Genomic DNA, 20,856 nt, shown 5'->3' on the forward strand with positions numbered 1-20,856 from the left:
TTTGTGAGTGTGTTGTCTACTGCCTTCCTAGAAAGATTCAGCCTGCCTTGAATGGGGCGAGCTAGGGAATGTGGGGTTCTCCTTACAGCTACTGCATGTTGCTCATTGGCCATGGTTTCAGCTGCATTTAAAGGCACCATTGTGCACAGACATACACAGCATTCTCATCCGTCAAAAGCAGTGCGATTTGTAATATTGCGAAGTAGTAACTTCCTCATTTGTTGTCTTGCTTCCAGTATGTTTCTGCTCACTTGCACAGGGTTGCTTGGATGCAGAGCCTAAAACAACGAAATTCTTTTCTTTCAGGAACGGACTTTAACAGCAAACCACGCGGCTTTGCCAAGAGGTGGGTGGTGTTCCAAGACTCCGAAGCGTTCTAAGAGTGAAGAATTTTTTCTTTTTTATTTACTTATATACTGCAGATTATAGCTAGATTCTGGCAGGAAGGGCACATTTTTACCAGGCAGGATCAAAGAAAACAATGCACTGTAATAAAACACAAGCAATACAGTAACGGCAGAAAAAATACATAGTATGTTAGAAACATACTTTAAATTTTGGGAACCTATAAGCTAAGTTCATCATTTATGGTTACTACTTGTTGGCATTAGGAAGACATAGGACAAAGGGTCAAGCCAGAGTTTTTTAGGAAGAGGTCTTTTTATTTATAAAGTCACATTTATGGAGTTTTCAGTGAATATGTACTTTGTGTACTGATTTCAAAAATGAGAGTTAATTTTATATACAGCAAGTCTGTGCAGTTATGTAATATGTTATGCAACTTTTTGCCGAGAGCCTTGGAGGAACTTTGCTGAAGGGATTTTGTAAATTCTCTCCATTGGTTTCTCCCCATGTCAAGGATTGCGATAAGGACAAAATTGTCATACTACCCGTCAGTGATATTTAATTGTGAGATTTTCAAGTTGCCACTTTTGGAACTGAAATAGTGCAAATTTCTTATTCTGATTTCTTAAGTGGCAACTTCAAATTGCTGTGACTCAACTTCGGTGATAGGCAGGATGACACTTTTGCCCTTATCGTAATCCTTGATCTTTGGCAAAACCAACTGTATGCATGTTGGCAAGCTCCTTAAAGCCAAGTTCCTTGAAAACTTTTAGAAAAAAACATATTTCACTAGTGTTTGAAGACTTGTTTTGCTTGATACAGCATGATATTTAGAGCCTCGACCCGAATATTACCGTAAAAACCGGAATATAGGTCGAATTTTTTTTTTTTTTTTCAAAAAATTGTTGTGAAAAGTCGACCCTCGTCTTATATACTGGTCATTGGCGGAAAAACTACGGAGGTCTTGCAACAATGGGCGGCTGAAGTCAACAGCCTCCATCACATCTCCATCGCCATCAGCAGCAGCGTGGCATGGCATCGCCATTTTGCGTTTCCGTTGTCTGGAGCTAGCCACCATAGTCTAGAGTTATTCTGCTAAAAGCCAGCTTTTGACTTTTTTCCTTCAAAATGAGCGGAAGCCGACGACAATTCACCGTCGCCTTCAAAAAAAGGCGATTGAGTATGCGAAGCTTCACGGTAACCTGGTGAATTTGGAGTATCCGAAAAGAGCGTTCGGTACTGGCGGAGTCAGAAGCTGCGTATTGCTACTTGCAGCAACCAGAAGAAAACATCATTTCGTGGGCGGACTGCACCGTATCCGGAACTAGAAGCCAAGTGTTGTGTTTAGAGGGCGCTATTTCATCACGAGCACAACCTAGTGTCATCTGTATATAAACATTGTCATGAGAATAAACGGGGTCATTTGGTGGCACGCGCCACCCCGAAATCTTGTCTCTCCTGGGCACCGACGCGCGGCGTCACCACATACTGGCGCAGCTGACAGACCTGCGGCTTGACATTTGGCCATCTCGACTACAGGATTGCGGCTAGTCACGCGCGGGAGGCGTGTCAGGCGATCGATTCGTTTGCGCTACCGCCAGTGGGCCTTTTCCTGGAAGTACCTGGACAACCGCCTGTACCATGGCACCAATGGAAGGAGGACTTCGAAAATTTTCTACAAGCAACCGGACTCGACGAGAAATCGCAGGTACGGAAGAGGGCCATTCTATTGCAATGCCTAGGCGTTGAAGGCCGTCGGGTTTTCCGCACGCTTACTCCGGGACCGGTCACGAGCAAAGCTTCTGCGGACGTTTACCAAGAAGCGCTCGCCTTGCTGGAACGCCATTTCACAAGCGCTGTGAATGTTCTTGTTGAGCGTCGCCGATTCACGCTGCGGCGACAACTTCCGGACGAACCGATACGGGACTACGTCACTGCTCTCCGGCAACTGGCGAAGAATTGCGATTTTGGTGATTTTCTTGAGACAGCTTTGCGTGATAAGGTTGTGGATGGCATTCGAAGTGTAGAACTGCGACAGAAGCTGTTACTGAAAGGGTCGACGCTTACGTTGGATCAGGCCGTTGACATCCTGCGGGCGTATGAAGAGGCGGTAAACGGTGCTCGACTGTATGAAGACAGTTACGACGCTTGCCCGGTCAAACGAGTGACTGAGGCAAGAGGTCAGCCGCTGAGGGGCGGTTCTTCGTCTGCCTCGGTGCGCAAGTGCTACCGATGCGGCTCAGCAGGACACTTAGCCAACTCGCGGGAATGCAAGGCGCGAGGGAAGCGTTGTGCAAGGTGCCACAAGATTGGGCATTTCCAAGTAGTGTGTGAAAGTCGCGGAGAAGCAGAAGTGCGCGCTATTCGAGATGAAGGCTGCACGGAGGTGTTGGGCGTGCTGACAGTGACGCAGGTGAAACGGGGGATTTTGGCCGTTGATGTGTGCATCGAGGACGAATTAGTCCAGCTGCTGGTAGACACGGGCTCAGCTGTGTCCATTTTACCTCACCATCTATACCAAGAAAAGTTCGCCTGCCGGTTTGACTTGGGTCCTGCCGTGGCGACGCTGCGGGACTTCTCTGGCCAAACAATTCCGGTCATGGGGTGTTTTGTGGCCAAGACGGTGTACGGGAGTGTATCTGCCAATGTTCGTTTTCACGTGGTTCCGCAGGGCATGGCATTGTTGGGTTTAGATGCAGTCAAGCAGCTGCGGTTGTGCATTGATGGAGCATCTTTGGCATGTTTGCAGACGACTGTGAGCACAGAGTCGCTGCCCCCAGAATTATGTGAGTTTTCTTCCCTTTTCTCTGAAAAATTGGGTTTGGCAAAAGACTTTGTGCATGAAGTGAAGCTGCGCGCCGATGTGAAGCCCGTGGCAGCGAAGGTTCGGCGCCTGCCCTTGGCACTCAGAGAACAAGTTTCTAATGAGTTAGCAAGACTGGAACAGGAAGGCATCATAGAGCGTGTAAACGCGTCACAGTGGGTGTCGCCGATAGTTGTAGTGAAGAAAAAGGATGGAAGGATCCGCCTCTGCGTAGATTTGCGGGAAGCAAACAAAGCAGTGGTGGCTGATGGATTTCCACTGCCTCATACTGAGGAACTTTTGAACAAGCTGAATGGGGCAGCATGGTTTTCAAAATTAGACTTGGCATCCGCATACTACCAAGTGGAGCTGGCTGAAGGCAGTCGAGAAATAACAACGTTCGTGACGCATGAAGGGCTGTTCCGTTTCCGCAGAGTATGTTTTGGCCTCGCTTCGGCCCCTGCTGCATTTCAGCGGATGATGCAGGAGATATTGAAGGGTTGTAATGGCGTTCTGTTCTATATTGATGACATCATTGTCTTCGGCAGGACAAAGGGGGAACACACCAACCACTTGCGTGAGGTATTGCGACGTATTGCTAAAGCCGGCTTGCAACTAAACAAGGAATGTGTGTTTGAAGTGCAAGAACTGTCATTTTTGGGCCACCATGTCAGTGCTGAAGGGCTCAGGCCCCTCAAGTCTAAAGTCGAGGCGATTCTTCACGCGCAGCCACCGACTGATGTGGTTGGTTTGCGTTCTTTTTTGGGACTTCTTGGCTATTATTCTCGCTTCATTCCACATTATGCAGAGGAAGTGGAGCCATTGCGGCGGCTTCTTCGCAAGGGCCAGGAGTTCTGCTGGGACCAGAGCGCGGAAGACAGTTTCTGCAAGGCCAAGTCGCTGCTGGCATCGTGTGGCGCTGTGGCCATGTTCGACAGCGCGCTACCGGTACAGGTGACTGCCGATGCTTCAGCCTACGGGTTAGGGGCTGTGTTGCAACAAGTTGTTGATGGGGAGTCACGCACGGTGGCATTCGCGTCCAGGACCTTGTCACCACAAGAGCGCAAGTATTCTACCGGAGAACGGGAAGCATTAGCGTGCCTATGGGCTTGCGAGCATTGGCATGTGTATTTGTGGGGCCGAAAATTTATTTTAAGGACTGACCATCAGGCGCTAGTGACCTTGCTATCCAGCAATGGCACAGGTCGGCGCCCCCTTCGAATTGAAAGGTGGTGTGCAAGACTCATGCAGTATAACTTCTCCGTACAGTACACAAAGGGAGAAACCAACGTGGTGGCTGATGCACTATCCCGGTTGCCCGTGCCATCAATGGAAGGTGAGCCTTTGGAGGAGGTAGTTGCGGCAATATCAAGTGTCGTTATGAAGAATCAGCTACAGGAAGCAACACAGAATGACCCGCTGCTGCAACAAGTGATGCAGCATGTCGTATCTGGGTGGCCAGAAAAAAAAGGAGCTCGCAGGAAAACTGTTGTTGTTCGCACGCATTCGAGATGAACTGTCTGTTGTGGAGGGGTTGTTTCGTGCAGAGCGTATAGTGCCTCCAGCAGATCTCGCATCCAAGTTTGTTGCACTTGCTCATGAATCTCATCCGGGCATTGTCAGAACAAAGCAACGGCTACGAGAGTTGTACTGGTGGCCCGGGATGGATGACGATGTGGAAAATGCCATCAGGAACTGTGCAGTTTGTAAAGCCGCAGATAAGTCTGCAAAAACTATGACAGCACCATTGCAGCCAGTAGAATGGCCTGAGAAGCCATGGTATAAGTTAGGAATAGATATTGTGGGGCCAATGGAACGTGCACCGCCTGACTGCAGGTTTGCGGTAACAATCGTGGATTATCACAGCAAGTGGTCTGAAGTGGTTTTTGTTTCATCTATAACCGCACAGTCAGTAGTCAAGGTCTTGCTAGAGCTTTTTGCACGGGAAGGGTACCCAGGAAGTGTGGTCACAGACAATGGCCGTCAATTCATGTCCACATACTTTCAGGAATTTTTAAAGGCCAGGGGTATTGACCATTGTGTGGCATCATTGTATTACCCTCAGTGCAATGGCCAGGTCGAAAGGTTTAATCGCGTTCTGAAGGAGTACCTGCAGACTGCGTCACTGGAGCGCAGGCCATTGAAGGAAGCCATCTTGGAGTACCTGAGTGTCTACAGGGCTACACCACATGCCACAACAGGGGTGTCTCCAGCATTCTTGCTACACGGAAGGAGACCTCGTACTCGCTTAGATGTGGTTGGCCTTCCAGGAGAAGGATTCTTCGATGAGCCAGTGGCGCACATGGCAGACTTACGACAGCGGGTGAAGAACCGGCAACAGCAAGTGAAAAGCTACACGGATGAGAAACGGGGTGCCAGAGATTCCACCATCAACGTGGGGGATTTTGTGAAGGTACGACGAGGTATCGGCGTAAAAAGCGAGCAGAAGTTTTCCTTGCCCCTGGAGGTGAAGAAGCGTATAGGCAGGAATTCATTTTTGCTGGCAGATGGGAAGAAATGGAATGCGTCGAAGTTGTCAGTAGTTGCCCGGGGAGGTCAACAAGATGCACCGCTGTTGGTTGAGAAAGTGAAGGGGCATCGTGCTGTAGCAGTCGGGTTGGAGATGCATGTGCCTTACTTCGAGTCTCCTGCAGGCCTTGATACTCGGGACACGGCTTTGGCAACAGCAGACACTGCAACATCGGGTGATGATCGTCAGGAGTCTGTGCAGGATGCGGCAGAGGCAGACACACTGCATGAAGAACTTTCTCAGACTTCTGGTGCAGAGTGTGTTGTGCTTGACGGGCAGCAAATGGAACATTCTCAACAGCAAGGAACCACTGGGCGGACGGAAAATGTGGCTGCAGGGGTGCCGCGTAGATCTCAACGACAACGGACAGCGCCCACGTGGTACCGGGATTACGTAACTTAAATATACTAGTTAGTGTTCTGGTTTGTTTCGTTTTTGCCTGCCTGCAGCAATCTTGAGTTTTAGCATGCATTTTTGTTGTTTATCTAAGGGGGGAAAGATGTTGTGTTTAGAGGGCGCTATTTCATCACGAGCACAACCTAGTGTCATCTGTATATAAACATTGTCATGAGAATAAACGGGGTCATTTGGTGGCACGCGCCACCCCGAAATCTTGTCTCTCCTGGGCACCGACGCGCGGCGTCACCACACCAAGGTTGCGGATTTCGTCCGGGAGCTGCGTGCAAGGTTGCTGCCTGTGACTGCCGAATGCATCCACGTGAAAGCGGTAGAGATTGCGCGTGCCTCGGGACTCACAAGGACGCAGTTCAAGAGCTCGCCATCCTGGGTGCAGCGTTTCATGAAGAGGAAGGGCTTTGCACTACGGCACCATACTTCTGTGTGCCAGAAACTGCCCGAAGAGTTTGAACACAAACTCATCAAGTTTCAGGGCTATGTGATTGCGCTTGGGCACCAACGCGAGTACATGATGGGACAGATCGGAAACACCGACAAAACACCCGTGTGGTTCGATATGCCCTCAAGCCAAACTGTTTCCGAGAAAGGGGCGAAGCAGATCAAGTTTCTAACTACGGGAAACGAGCACTCGCTGTGATGCTCGCGTGCACAGCCGATGGGAAGAAGCTGCCCGCTTTCATCATTTTTAAGAGAAAAAAATTGCCGAAAGAGGAGTTCCCACGCGATGTCATCGTCCGGGCCAATGAAAAGGGCTTTATGACCGAAGCGTTAATGCTGGAGTGGATCCGGCTCGTCTGGAAGCGGTGACCTGGTGCTCTCTTTGAGCGAGCGAACATGCTCGCTCTCGACTCGTTTCGAGGCCACCTCACAGCCGACGTAAAACGGGCCCTGTGCAATGGCAAGACTGATCTCGTGGTCATACCTGGTGGGCTGACGTCTGTGCTGCAGCCACTAGACATTGTGCTAAACAAGCCTTTTAAATATAGAGTGCGTGAGCTCTATAATGAATGGATGCTGCGCGACAACCCGACCACCCCCACCGGTCGCCTGCAACGTCCACCGTTTGTGACTGTCTGTGGTTGGGTGTCGCCAGTATGGAAATCTCTGCCCGAAGAGATGGTGCTTAAGGCATTTAGAAAATGCAGCATCAGCAACGCGCTGGACGGCACAGAGGATGATGCTCTGTGGGACGTGGACAGTGACAAGCACTCGTCATCCGACTCGAGTTTGGACGACTCTGATGACTCTGAGTAGACCAATGCTTGCGCAATTCGTGTCTTTTCTGTGTACCGTACACATGACCAATTTTTCAACAGTATCGCACAACCATCGACCCGCGTGCTTGTCGGCGCCTTATTAACGGTGCTGAGTGGCGAAACAAAAGAGGTATGTGCATGTGTACACTTGCGCTTAATTTCACTTCTTTCGCCATAATGATAAGATGCTGACAAACGCGCGGGTCAATGGTCGCGCGATACTGTTGAAAAATTGGCCGGGTGTACATATGAGCAGCATTTAAGTTAAAATAAATACTGCCACCACTGTGCAACCGGTTGAGTCGCATTTGTTTCAAGGTAAGGGTATCTCGGTACTTTTGCCATTGAAAAAGATTTTTTTTCATTTTTAGGATTGGTCAGTTGGGGGGTCGACCTATATTCTGGTCCGACCTATAGTCCGGTTTTTACGGTATACATATGCTGTCGCTTTCATCAGTGTGGCTTAATAAATAAATTTTTAATACCTCGTCCCCTCAAAGGAGTAGACACCAAATTTTGGCGGCGTTTTTCTTCTTGTTAATGATTCATAAAACAGTATTTTATATGGATCACTGTGTGTTTTTGCCTACAACCACTAAATAATCTATAATTGAATTTTCTTTTTTTCACCAGTTTCGGTTTGTTTCAGCTGCCGAGAGATGGCTGTGATGTCAGTGAGGTCTAGGTCAAACGGCATAAAAAGCAGGATATCATCACATACTCCTCACTTGTTGTGATTCCTGTTCTTGAGCTAGGCTCGCCTTATCGTTGTAGGGAATTCAAATGACAGAGGAATGATTATATCGCTGCTCTTTTCGTTTTTTTTTTTTTCATCCCTCACGTGACCTAGACTTGACGATGACGTCACATCCATTGTTCGGCTATTGAAACCAAAACCGAAACAGATGAGAAAATAAATTGAATTTTAAACTATTCAGCTATCGAAGGCAAATACTATGTGATGATAAGTGTACAGTAAAGCATCATTACAAAGGATAAGACACGAACCCAAAAATTAGGTGTCTATACTTCTTTGAGGGGGATGTGGGGCTAAAGGGTCAACTTTTCGACTGTTGCACCAATTTATTCCTCTCATTAGATTATATGTATTCTAAGTTTCATCACCTTAGCACAAATAGAAAAAAAGTAATTAAATGTGTCAGGAAAACTATCATTTCAAAAATTTGAAGATGCATGAACCATTTGTGCTTAGATAACTTCTAGGTTGTTCATTGTGCAGGATAAGGCCAATTGTGGGTTCTTTATCACACTTGTGTAAAAATCTGAGCCCTTTAAAAATGAATTTCATTTTTTCTGTTGTCATTGTAAGACCATATTTGATAATTTCTTTTTCTTACAGAATAGTTAGAAATCCAAAAAGTATCTTATCTTGTTCGCCACGAAATTTAGGCCAAAAACCGCCTTGAAAGCAGCCTTTGGCAAAATTGTTTGGAAATGGTAGTTTTCCTAATTGTGCTCTTGCAAAAGGTGCAAACTGAGAAAAACGAGTTGAAAGATTTCAGAACATGCTATTGAAATTTGGAGCCTGAATTAATAAATCAAAGTGGCCTGGTGCATACATTGTGCTTTTTACAATGGGACACTGTTCTGTAGTCATGCTTGCTTTGAGTTTACTCTTTTTTTCCCAGCTTTATAGCACCCTTGTCTGTTGTTTGCTGGCCTACCACTTCGGTTAGCCAACCTCCCAATGGTGCTAAAACAACATTCAACGGTTACATGCTGTGTTTTAGTCAATCCAAGCTTCTATTTCAGTTTAACAGACAATCTGCTATTAAAAAGTGTTCAGGTGCTGGCTAGTTGGTAATACATTTTGGAATAACAGCGCGGAGGACGAAGATCAGAAGGACACTGTGCTTTTATTCCAAAAATCTGCTATTGCCATGGCCCAAAATTTGCCTTTTCTTTTTGTTTTCTTTCTAGTTGTCTGCTGTACTTTTGACAGCAGGTCTTTGTTGGCTAGAAAGCGCAAGAACCAAGCATTGTAACTTGGGGGTAGACTCTGCATCCAGTTTCTTGCCCACTATGCAGCTTCGTCTTGAAATCGGCTTGTAATGTATAATAATTGGTTTACAGGAAAGAAAAAGTGCAGTATTTGTGACACTTGACCAGCTCCGTAATGGAAAAGAGGAAGGTAGGAGAGAAAGTGGAAAGAGAAAGAGGAGCCGTAGTGGAGGGCTACGGAGTAATTTCGACCACCTGGGGATCTTTAATGTGCGCTGACATTGCACAGCACACGAACGCCTCTCTGTTTTGCCTCCATCGAAACGCAGCTGCCAGCGGTCAGGTTCGAACCTGGGTACTCCAGTATAGTAAGTCGAACCTGGTTATATCAAATTTTGGTTATATAGAACTCACGGAATATCCCCTTGTAAACCCCATGTAAAAGTATAGGAAAGCCGCGTCATATATTGAACTCAATTTCACCGGTCGTTCGATATATCGAACTCCGCACCACGCACTGGAAAGTGTGCCTTCCCCAAAGACGATCGCATCACCCTCGGCCGTTTGCCGCGTGACGTTTTTAAGCCATGCGCGGAAGGAATGAGAGGGGACAGTTCGGCTAGGGCAGCGCCGCGCCCATTCCCCAAAGGTGCGCGCATCTGCGGTTATCGTTTCCCGCGCGCCAGCACGTGACGTTTGCAAGCCATGTGCGTGACTGAACCAGAGAGAACCGGTGGGAACCAGGGGAAAAGCGCGATAGAGCGAAGCGCAAGGGTGTGCCCATTCTTTTGGCGAGCTATCTCACTTTCCTCTTTCCCGGCCTTTGTTCGCAGTAGCACACGCTACGCATGCACCAATCCAGCTCAGCCTGTTTTCAGACAACGTCGGAAGTTTTCTCCAGCGCGCTTTCTCTGCGCGGCGGCTGACGTGGCTATGGCGCCTGCGAAAGTTAAGCGGCGGATCTATTTTTTTTTTCTTTTTTTTGAGAGTCATCTATTTTTATCCGGCTGTACGCGCGGCGTAGCCTAAATATGGCGGTACGAAGCGGCATTTTTTTTTTTTTTTTTTTTTTTTGCGGGAGTCATTTATCATTGCATGTATGAATCAACGAAAGCACGCGGTCAGCTGTGATCATGACACCGCCTTTTAGCATTTTTCGCCTCAAACAGCATTTGCAGCTACTGTATCACGCTTTCCAATGATTTTGTGGCAGTGGACTACGCCCGCCCCAAGCGCGGCGTGATAAATCGAACCAGGCTTGTGCAATCAAGCCATCACGGGCAGTCCGCCAAGTTCGCTCCCCGCCGCCGCAGGAGCTATCAAAAGATAAACACTCCGCGGCGTTATCGCTGCGCAGCATCTTGGCGCGCTGCCAAGAAATGAGCTGCGGATGAGACGACCAAAACGGAGTGCGACATGCAACCGAAAACGCTGGCGATTACTGCCGCGGCGACACAAACTTGTTTTCAGCTGCTGCGGTGGCTCGAACGGCAGACGGACACAGTTCCAACAAGTTGGAGATTTTTTGCTCTGACGCTGCCGCTCGTCGCCGAGATCGCTCAATCGCTTGCATGTAAGCGAGCTGGCTTTAACGCTTTCTTTTTTTAAATTCTCCGGTGCAAAAGTGGAGGGTGGGTTCATTATGCGAGTGAGTTGATTACGGGACAAATACGGTATCGTTTTTTTCGCATCGTAAGTGCCGTCCCAAGCCGATTTCTGTATATCGAATTATCGATATATCGAACTATTTCGCGATCCCCGTCGAGTTCGATATATCCGGGTTCGACTGTGGTTGCATCACCGCAGTGGGGTGATTGAATTCGGGTTTCATAGATGATTCCGGTGGTGAGTGCACCCCATGTTGCAAAAGAAAAATTTTAAATTTTCTAATGCACAGACAGAAACCAAACTTGATGCAAGGTTTCTTTAATACATGCACAATTCAAAACAAGAAAAAGCATGGCTTTTTGGTGCAAATTGTGATTTTAGCCCCCCTTAAGAATACGAGAAATTTTGCCAACATGATGCTCATTCTTTTTGCAGGATCGAGGTCAAGTCAAGAATGTTTGACGCCTGTCTGGTCATTGATGGTGGCCTTTCCTTTGTCTTCAACGATGGTGCAACTGCAGTGTTCGAGATCTTTGATGAGGACGCTTTACGGACAGTGCAGTTCGCTGATTAACTTTTTTTATCTTCTGACGGTGAAAGTTGTGTTTTCAAACGCAATTTTTGCCAGTTGCAGCTCAGTTTTGGTGAGCACGTATAGTGTTGTTTTGTTTGAGCACATTACACCCACTCTATGTTAGGCCTGTGCTCAAGTTGTTGGTATTTGCTATTCATTTTTGGTGGTCCATATGTGAAAGTGCCTTCGGAATGCACAGAACAAATTATGCGGTGGTTTTTCTTTTCAGTCTGTCTCTGGCACGTGGAGGCGGCTGTTTCTTTTGGCGTTAGCGCTTTTTAGTAATCATGCTCGTTCGCCACAGAGCTATGTGTTTTGTTATGGTGTTCTCTAGGCTGCTCATGCCCTCATTCAGCACTTCACTGTGCCTGGGAAGAAGCATGGGAAGTGTGTGGAACAGTGTTTTGTGCAATCCATGCAAACTGCATCACTTCCTTTTTCTGTGTCTGTGTATATACATTAACAGCGCTTTTTCCTTGCTGCTTCTTACCCTTCTCTGTGCATTGGCCCAAGCGGGCTTAAAGTTGTTTAGGAAAAAAAAATAAATTTATTTTTATACAAGTTGTTTTGTGACTGAACTTGTGGCTAATGCTAAATGCGCTTATATACCTTTTAAAATGGGTATAAAAAAGACTGTCGGCATGCAGTATATCACCTTATTGTCAGCTTGAAAATGCAAGGAAGCGTGACGCAAAATAATGCAAGTTGCAGAAGTGCAGTGTAGTAAATTACTTAATTTTCATGAAGACCTTGTTTTTCAAATTGTGTAGACCTCATAAAATGTTTGTATGGATAATTGATACAGAAGGCGGGCTAAGGGACCTGTCGCCCATGCTTTGTGAAGTTAAGCACTAACGAGACGTGTAGATGTTGCAGCTTTTCCCAACGTTGCAGAAGGCGGCCCTCACAAAATGTGTTGTTTACAGTGTTCTTATGGCACTACACTGATTTAGTTATCTTTAATTGCATCTCTCTTAGTGTTGTTCTAGAATTGTAATATCCAACACTTCTTGGAGGTGTGTCCCAGGTGGATATATCAAAAGCAGAGGCTCTGTGCAGCATTTTCAAACTGGCTACGCAGTTGTCTAGCTGTTGTACATATCTTCAAATGCGAGCTGATAATTTGCAAACGTTGAAAATTCGTGGCTGTGCCTGTGTGTAGATAGTGAAAGCTCGTTAATTCAAACCTCGATAATTCGAACTACGCTACTTGGTCCGGTCAAGCTCCGTAGAGATATGTGTATAAAAAAGCCCGTTAATTCGAACGCGAGTCGGATCCGCTACGGATAATTCGAACTACGCGCCGCCGCTTCTGGGCGGCTTGGCGCACATCACGCGGGAGAAAAAAAAAGGTAAAGAAACACCTCCGCGATCGGAAGGCACAATTAGAGGCTGTGTACGTCCAAAACGGGGACAGGAGATGGAACCAGGTAAAACCATGGAAGAGTGGGTAAAACTTAAACGGCGCCATGACCGACGTGGCGGCCGGCGGCATTGGAGGGAGGGGACGGCGGCCGCGGCAAGGTCGGTGCATGGCAGCGCGGCGGCGGGTACCTGCTCTCTTCTGCGCAACCTCCGTAGCTCGCAACTAAATACTCAGTAATTCCAACCCTGTTAATTTGGCAATAGGGATAAGTACTGTCGGTGCGGTCCCAGCCAACGCCCATAAAAGGTTATGATCACGGACGGCCACTATGGGTTAAACTTTTTTTTTTTTTTTTGCGTTAGCCATCCGTCCTTCCATCCATCAGTCGTCAACGGAAGCACACGAGTCGGCCGCGATCATGACGCCGGCTTTTAGCATCGTTCATTCCGATTATTGGAGTGGCAGTAGAGGGCGCCGCCCGCCCCAGTCGCTCATAGCATGATAAAGCGAATGTACTGAAAAGGAGGCTTGCACAACCGGACAAGCAATGGCACTTTGCCAAGTTCGCTTCCCTCTTCCCTTCCGGAGCTAAAGTCAAAAGATAAACACGCCGTTATCGCTGCAGCATCTTGGCGCACTGCCAAGAAACGTGTGGACCGTGACAGCGCGCAATGGAGGGACGCGCTAACGACTGACGCCTTTATTCTTTCTTTTCTTTTTTTCAGATTCGTAGGCACAAATCGGGGCTGGGTGGGTTCATTATGCCAGCGAGTTCGTTACGCAACTAAATACGGTACATTTACCGTAATACAAATGGTTCTGGTCAGTTTTTTCGAGGCCATTCGATAATTCGAATTTCGAACTTTTTTCCCGGTCCCGTGAAGTTTGAATTAACGAACCTTTACTGTATTTTAGCATCATAAGGTCAACTTGATGCCACCAGTAAGCGAAACAATGTTCTTGGCTGGGCCGGAGGCACGGTCAACCTTAGTGGCACTTACCCGTGGCAAGGAAATAATAAACTTGGAGGCCGTTTAAGCCTCGCCTTAAGGTATGAAGCCACTTTTTGGAAAAATTTGCCTGTGTCATAGCTCAGCTATGGCAGGATATACTTGCGAGAACTAACGGTTATGCTTGGTTGTACTGGTAACTTATGGTTATGCGCAATGATAGCTTATTTTCCTGATGTTTTTATTAGCCCTTTAAGGCGCCTCGTACACAGATGTGTACATTGCTCGTCTGGTGTCCTTTTTTTTTTTTACATTTAGGATGCAAAATTCTCTATTAGGTGTTTTTAGCACATTTTCAAACTTTAAACTGACAACCGTGTGCATATTGGGCGCAGTCTATCTCATTTCGGGATGCCGGAGCAGCAGAGAGAGGCGAGTCAAGTTCTTATTTTTTAGAGCCACTTTTGTACGTTGTAGCAAGGGAAAAAAAAAATTACACGCACTTGTGCTATATAAAGTATCGAGCAGTGATAATTTCATCATTTCTTGTGTACAACGATTGTGTACAAAGCGCGCTGCAGAAATGAAGAACGCCGAGGGTTGCTTTCATTTTCTTTCCAGGTTTTTTGGAAAATCCTCGTTCTTTTTTACTATGCCAAAAAGCGTGAGAAAACCCAAAAGTCAGCTGAAAGGCTTTTGGAGCCGATGGAAACGTTTCCGACGTCAGGGAAAGTGACGATGCCACAGGTGAAGCGACTGACGCCTGTGTTGCAGCTGTGTTCACGAACCTCGCAGAAGATGAAGATGTTGCTGCAAGGGAAATGCAAGCTGAAGAAATGACTAATCATAGCGTCAGTTCCAAAACTGTGCGCGGCAAAAAAAGTTCGCACTGCCACTGAACATCATATTCTGTGGAGGAGACATACTCGCCCCAGATGAAGCTGACACTACAACACCTTTCAACTACAGTCGTGCCTCATTAATATAGACAATTTAGTTTCCGACCAAAACTGTCTATAAAGCGAGTCATCCATAATGAGTCATGAATAAAAACGAAAAAAAAATTATTCAGAAAAAAATTTAATTAACGACTGCTTTTGTACATAACGGTGCGCACTGGACTCAAAATTTGACAGAACACCGGCAATTTTGAGTGCATTATCCTTGTCATTGCTGTCTTCGAAAAATTGTAGTGCAGTCTGAAGCTACTCGCACACCATGACACGCGTGATGGTGGGCTTTGTGCTGGCCGAACTTTCCAGCACGAACTCCTCACTGGCCGATGAATCAGTGTCCGATTGTCTACTCACCGCCACTTCCAAAATGGCCTCGTCACTGAGTAAAGTAGCCGCCAAGTAGCTGCTTGAGATTCTCCTAAGGCGAGGAAACAGCCAAGCTGTCGATGCTACCCCCTTCTCTATGAATCCGTCAACTCAAGATCCCATGTCTGTTCTTAAAACTTGTCAGCCATCCGCTTGAGTAGTCACGCCTAGACAAAGCGTACAATAATTTTTCTCAGTAAACATCACTCTGTGTTAGAATTCCGTAGGTCATCACAGCTAAAACCTATCAAGACGGAGGATAAGGAACGGTACGTACCGATTAATGTTGCCGAAATAACGAGCCTTCTCTTGAAGCATTTCGTCGCTCACGACAGCACCATTCGCGTGCACATTCCCAAACCACATTAACAAGGCTGACTCCATTTCTTCGAACTGCGCTGGGCGCTGTCAGACTGTGGCTGACGCGGTGATGCCGACGTTGAGCCATTTATCGGAATCCTGTAGTATCGATGCTACCGTCGACCTGGTGAGGCTGAGGCCTAGTTTAACTTGGGCCCAGTCCCTCACTGGCTTTTGCCGCTTGTATTCACAGATTGCTTGCTTCGCGCCTACGTTCAGCGCTGTTCTTTTGCGTTAACTCCCGCCATGCAAAAAGCCAGACTCAAGTTGAGGGTTACGTACAGGCTCCTGATGATTTGCACTTTTTTGCTTAATTAACCTTTCTCTCTTTCCGTTCTTGTGATTCTCTTTTTGCCTTGTACTGTTTCCGTAAGGAAGCGAGGGAGTCAAGTTGGCAAGCTGCTATGCAGAAGGCTATCGAAATCCCATCTTCCCGGTGCTGTTTGTATGTTTTCCTATGAAACAAACACTGCAAGCAGAAATACAGTTTAGAACGACGACTAGCCGACTACAAAGAGCTCAGACCTTGTCAAGGCCGCATCGTTGACTCAAAGTGAAGCCGACATGTGCCTGGGGCGCAAAATGTGGCAGTTCGGCAGCGAAAACTAGGAGCCACGAGAGGGAAGCGCGTCCATGCAGACGGGACGCCCGGTTCCGGTTGCGTGCTCGTCGCCTTTCTTTTGTCGCTCTACTTTGAGAGTGTGTGTCTTAACCCTGACCGAAAAGCGTTAACGGCTTTGTGTGCTTTGGCAAAGAAAACTTCAGTTCCCGCCGCCACTTTAGGCACTTGTCTTTCTTCCTGTCATTTCTTTGTTGCTCTTTTACCGGCCTCTGTTGACGTGCAGCAGAATTTATTGCAACCACATGTTGCTGTTTTCCTGACTGCGGCCTCTCGTTGCGGCACTTCCGCTGCCCCCCCCCCCCCCCCCCCTTCTCTAAAATGGCGACACGCCCGCTTTGGTTCTTTTCAACCCCACATCCGGCCGTATCGGCTGTTGCGTATGTCCGCGGGCGGCGCGTCCTTCTTGCGTTTTCTTTAACCGCATCTCCTCCACCTCCTGCAGACGGGCGAGGGTGACGCACTCTCCCTCGAGCTCCGGGCTTGGCCGGCGTTTGCACACACACGCACGCACACACATTTGGCGCGTGGCAGGATCACGTCCAGACTTTCCCGCGGGAGGAAGCGTTGGGCGGCCGATGAACGGCGCCGAAATGGCCGATCCGCTCGCGGTTCTGCCTGTTGCTATGAGGTGGTCGCGTCAGCTGTCCCACTTGCCTGTGGCGAAACGTAACAGACTGCCCCCGCCGGGGACGGGAGATCCCGAAGGGCAGGGGACTGCATCCGCTGTCCGGAGGGATCGGGATGTTTCTGCTAGCCGGGGTCGTCCGATTCTGCTTCCCTTGAGCCCAAACAGCCTGAAGAAGTCATTGGCAAGTCCGAGTTTCCAAGGCACTCTGCAACTTGTCTTCAGGAGAGATTTCTGACAGCCTACAACGTCACAACCACGCTAAAAACTCAACCGTTCAGCCAGCAAGCACGGCACAAACTTCACTAAGTTATGCCAGACTATTTCCCTCTTATGCCCCCATCTATATTAAAGGGCAGCTCAGCAGCACTTGGAACGCGTCCACAAATTTGAAAATTCCGCTTTCAAAAACACCCTTCTCGAACGAAGATAATGAATACAAATGTACAAAATCCTATGTCAGGAAGAAAAACACCAACTAGTGAATACAGATCTTCTCACGTCATGGGTTCCGACTTAAGCCATCGGCGTTACCGTTGAGATCACCCTTTTCACTAAAGCTTCGGCTGTCCGTTTCACGGAACCTTACCCTCCTGTTTCTATGTAAAGAAACACATGAGCATGATTCACTCACTTTTCTGAACAACCTATCCCTCTCCTTACGGGTTGCGCACCAGTCACGCATTTTCTCGGCCCGGGCGCATTTGTGCCTTCGGGATAGTCGCTTTCTCTTTCGCGATAGCTTACACTTGCTCCATTCTTTCTCGCGCCTGCCTTTCCGCTTTTTTCTACGGCAGCACTGAAACACATGCTTTCTGCTTTCTTTTTGCAATCGTTTCAGTTTGCTCTCCTTACGATGGCAGCGTTCTTTCTCGCGCCTGCCTTTCCGCGTTTTTCGTCGGCAGCGCGGGAATACTAGCCTTCTGCTTTCTTTCTGCAATCGTTTGAGTTTGCTCTCCTTACGATGGCAGCATTCTTTCTCGCGTCTGCCTTTCCGCGTTTTTCGGTGGCAGCACTTGAATACTCTAGTTCCACTTTCTTTCGGCGCGAGCTCTGGCAAGCTAGCGGTAACCGGAGCTAGTAGGACACCGGTGTCGTCTGAGTGGTCAAAGTGCGGCGCCGCGTCTGCATCGCGGCCAGCAGCGCATGACTCACTTTCCGTCAAGTCCGAACGACAACTGCTCACGCCAGCCCTCAAGCTAGGCATTTCCTCTGGCGGCGCCGCGGCTGCATCGCATGACTCACTTTCAGTCAAATCCGAACAACCGCTTATGCCAGCCCTCAAGCTAGGCATTTCCACTGGCTCGCCACTCACGTTACACGGGTCCTCCGATGGGCCGCATCGCTCAGCGTTAACCGGCGCACGATCAAGCTCCGTCGACAGCTGGGGCGCTTCGGATAGCGTGAGGGTCATGTGTGCTACGTCCGCGTTCGCACTGGGGTTGCTTTCGCGAATACAACCTAGCGTGGTATCAGGGCACGAACGATTCTGACTCTGCTCTGGTCGCTCGCTGTCGCCTTCGCAAGTCTCGCTCTCTAGAGCGAACGCGCACTCCTCGTCGGTCTGCCCTGGCTGATCACAACTCGCGGGCTGCGCAGTTTCCCTGATCGGCACTTCGTTTTCCTGCGTGCCCTGCTCTACGACACAGCTGATTTCGGAAACCGCAATTTTCTCACTTCCAAGCTGGCTTCCTTCTCCGCCACGCTCTACACAAGCTTCTGCATTGAGAGGCGGTTCAGTTATTACCAGTTCCCTACTCTTATGTGATGGAACTGTATCTCCTACAGCTACTTGGGTCGGCATGCAGTTCACCTCGCTTAACGGCGTCACTTCGGACTTCCCGCCAATTAAGCATGTGCTAACCGTCTCAGCTAGTGGCTCGACCAAGGTAACACGATGCTCTTCTGTTAGAGGCTCGGTCGGCTCGCTACTGCGGTCACGTTGCTCGGCCGCTTCCCCAAGCTGTTTCTCACCCTCCGGTGCAAGTTCGATTTGCTCCCGAACTTCCGCGCTGTCTAGCCATTCGCTTACAGCGGCTTTCAACTGGTACGCCAAATCAAAGTACGACTTGTAACAACTGTTCTCGCTCTCATATCTCTTCCGAAGATCATGAGGCGTTATCTGATATCGTATCAGCAATGACTCTTTTAGTGCATCATAATTTTGAAAGCGGTTGCCAACCAATCACTTGATTTCTTCCGACGCTTTAGCGGAGAGAACAGCTACCAACTTCTGCGTCCAACTATCTCGCTCGAAGCGTTTACTTCTACAGACACTCTCGAAGTCTGTCAAATACTCTGCCATATCCTCGGCGATGAGGAACGGTGGTGGACCGTCTCGCGGTATTGAACCGTTACAATGAATGACATTAAAAGCTTTAATCTTTTCCACGCTCGTCCCATGTGCTAAAATCTCCAGCTGCATCGTTTCCTTACGCGGGCGTCCTCTTTCTCGTGACGTTCCCTACGTTCACGTTCCTCTTTCTCGTGACGTTCGTCAATGATCTCAAGGCATTCCAAAAGCTCGTCATCGTCAGCTTCCAGCGCAAGAATAGCCTTTAACACTTCTGGTTTTCTGAGTTTGTCTGACAAATTCAGACCCAACTCCTTCGCTAGCTCCAGCAATTTCGGTTTGCGCAACGACTTCAAATCCAAATCCATGGCTGTTCCGAGTGCTGCCTTCTCTACTGCCCAGTATTGCCTTGCTGCAATTAACCCAGCAACAACGACAACACAATTACCAGCTCTGTTCTCTACTTAACAAAAGCCTGGCAAAACTCAGTAGAAGAAAGTCCCGCACTCACCAAACCTCGCAGCCAAGAATCCAACGCAGTCGTTCCGCTGCAGGCAACCAGTCATCACACAGGGCTCGTTGCACTGCTCCCGCCTTTCCGCTGAGCTGCTTGTTGCACGGGTCACGCCTGGGACATCTCCGCTCTTCCCACCAGATGTTGCACCTCGGTCAGCTGGCTCGTTTCACCTACCACGGTCACGGCTTGGTCGTTCTCGTTCCTCCGCTGTTCACCAGTTGTTGGACGACGGTATCGCCTGGCTCGTCCCTCTGACCACGGTTACGGCTTGGTCGTCCCACCGCTGCCTACCAGTTATTACATTTGGGGCTCGCGTGCTCAGCCCACCGTTATTACGTTTGGCTCTCTACCGCTGACGCCAGTTGTTAGGTTTGGGGTTGCGCGCGCCTGAGTATCGCACCGCTGCCACCAGTTATTACGTTTGGGTCGCGCGCCGGGTATCGCACCACTGCCAACGGGCAGAGAAGCTGACCCGGAGAGAATACAGACACTCTCAAATAGCTGGTGTCTAGTGCTGTATCAACGGCGCGTCAAAGCAGTCTCTGTCTCAGCGGAGTCGGACGCTGCTTTTTATAGGTTTGCCAGTTCACAAAGAAAGGGGGAGCCCTCACAGGGAAGAGAGAGCCCAACACGTTTGGACAAGACGGGATGACTCAACCGCAGGTGGCCCGACCGCATCTCCTCCACATCCTGCAGACGGGCGAGGACGACGCACTCTCCCTCGAGCTCCGGGCTTGGCCGGCGTTTGCACACACACGCACGCACACACATTTGGCGCGTGGCAGGATCACGTCGAGACTTGCCCGCGGGTGGAAGCGTTGAGCGGCCGATGAACGGCGCCGAAATGGCCGATCCGCTCGAGGTTCTGCCTGTTGGTATGCGGTGGCCGCGTCAGCTGTCCCACTTGCCGGTGGCGAAACTTAACACCCTGTCCATTCTCCAGACAGCGAGTTTCCATATTAACGAGGCATAAATACTTTGAAAAAGTTTCGTCCCCAGGAAAACTGTCCACAATTCGGGTCGTCCATATTAACGGGGGTCATATTAACGGGGCACGCCTATTTTTCGAGGTACGTCGAGGTACAGAGTTTACTAACTTGTACAGCTACAGCAGTCCCAGATCTCCATTAACACTAATCCTGATGAGGTGCGCAAGCTTTTCGGTATGCACATTCTAATGGGCGTAATCCCTCTTCCAAGGGTACAAATCTACTGGCAGAGCAGTGCGAAAGTTGCTCTCTTATCGGAGACTATGACAGCAGGAGATTTTTCAAGTTTCGCAACAACCTTCATGCTGCTGTAGATG

At 48.6% G+C, this 20,856-nt stretch overlaps 1 protein-coding gene across 3 annotated transcripts in view; it reads left to right on the top strand.

Annotated features, from left to right (window-relative positions):
• The window catches only part of Nadk2 (NAD kinase 2, mitochondrial), a 118,074-nt gene extending 106,018 nt beyond the window's left edge, over positions 1 to 12,056 (top strand). For 2 of the 3 annotated variants that reach the window (XM_084576045.1, XM_084576044.1), the window contains exons 8-9: positions 307 to 346; positions 11,357 to 12,056. In XM_084576045.1, coding sequence (XP_084432171.1) covers positions 307 to 346; positions 11,357 to 11,495 — 179 coding nt within the window. In that variant the 3' untranslated portion in view covers positions 11,496 to 12,056. Of the gene's footprint in view, positions 1 to 306; positions 347 to 3,094; positions 3,126 to 11,356 lie in introns of those variants that run through there. The other variant, XM_084576046.1, reaches the window with a different exon arrangement.
• Positions 12,057 to 20,856: the final 8,800 nt, after the last annotated feature.

The sequence above is a fragment of the Amblyomma maculatum genome, chromosome 8, assembly GCF_055883805.1.
Source record: "Amblyomma maculatum isolate TAMU_Amacu chromosome 8, ASM5588380v1, whole genome shotgun sequence".
NCBI classification, from domain to species: Eukaryota; Metazoa; Arthropoda; class Arachnida; order Ixodida; family Ixodidae; genus Amblyomma; species Amblyomma maculatum.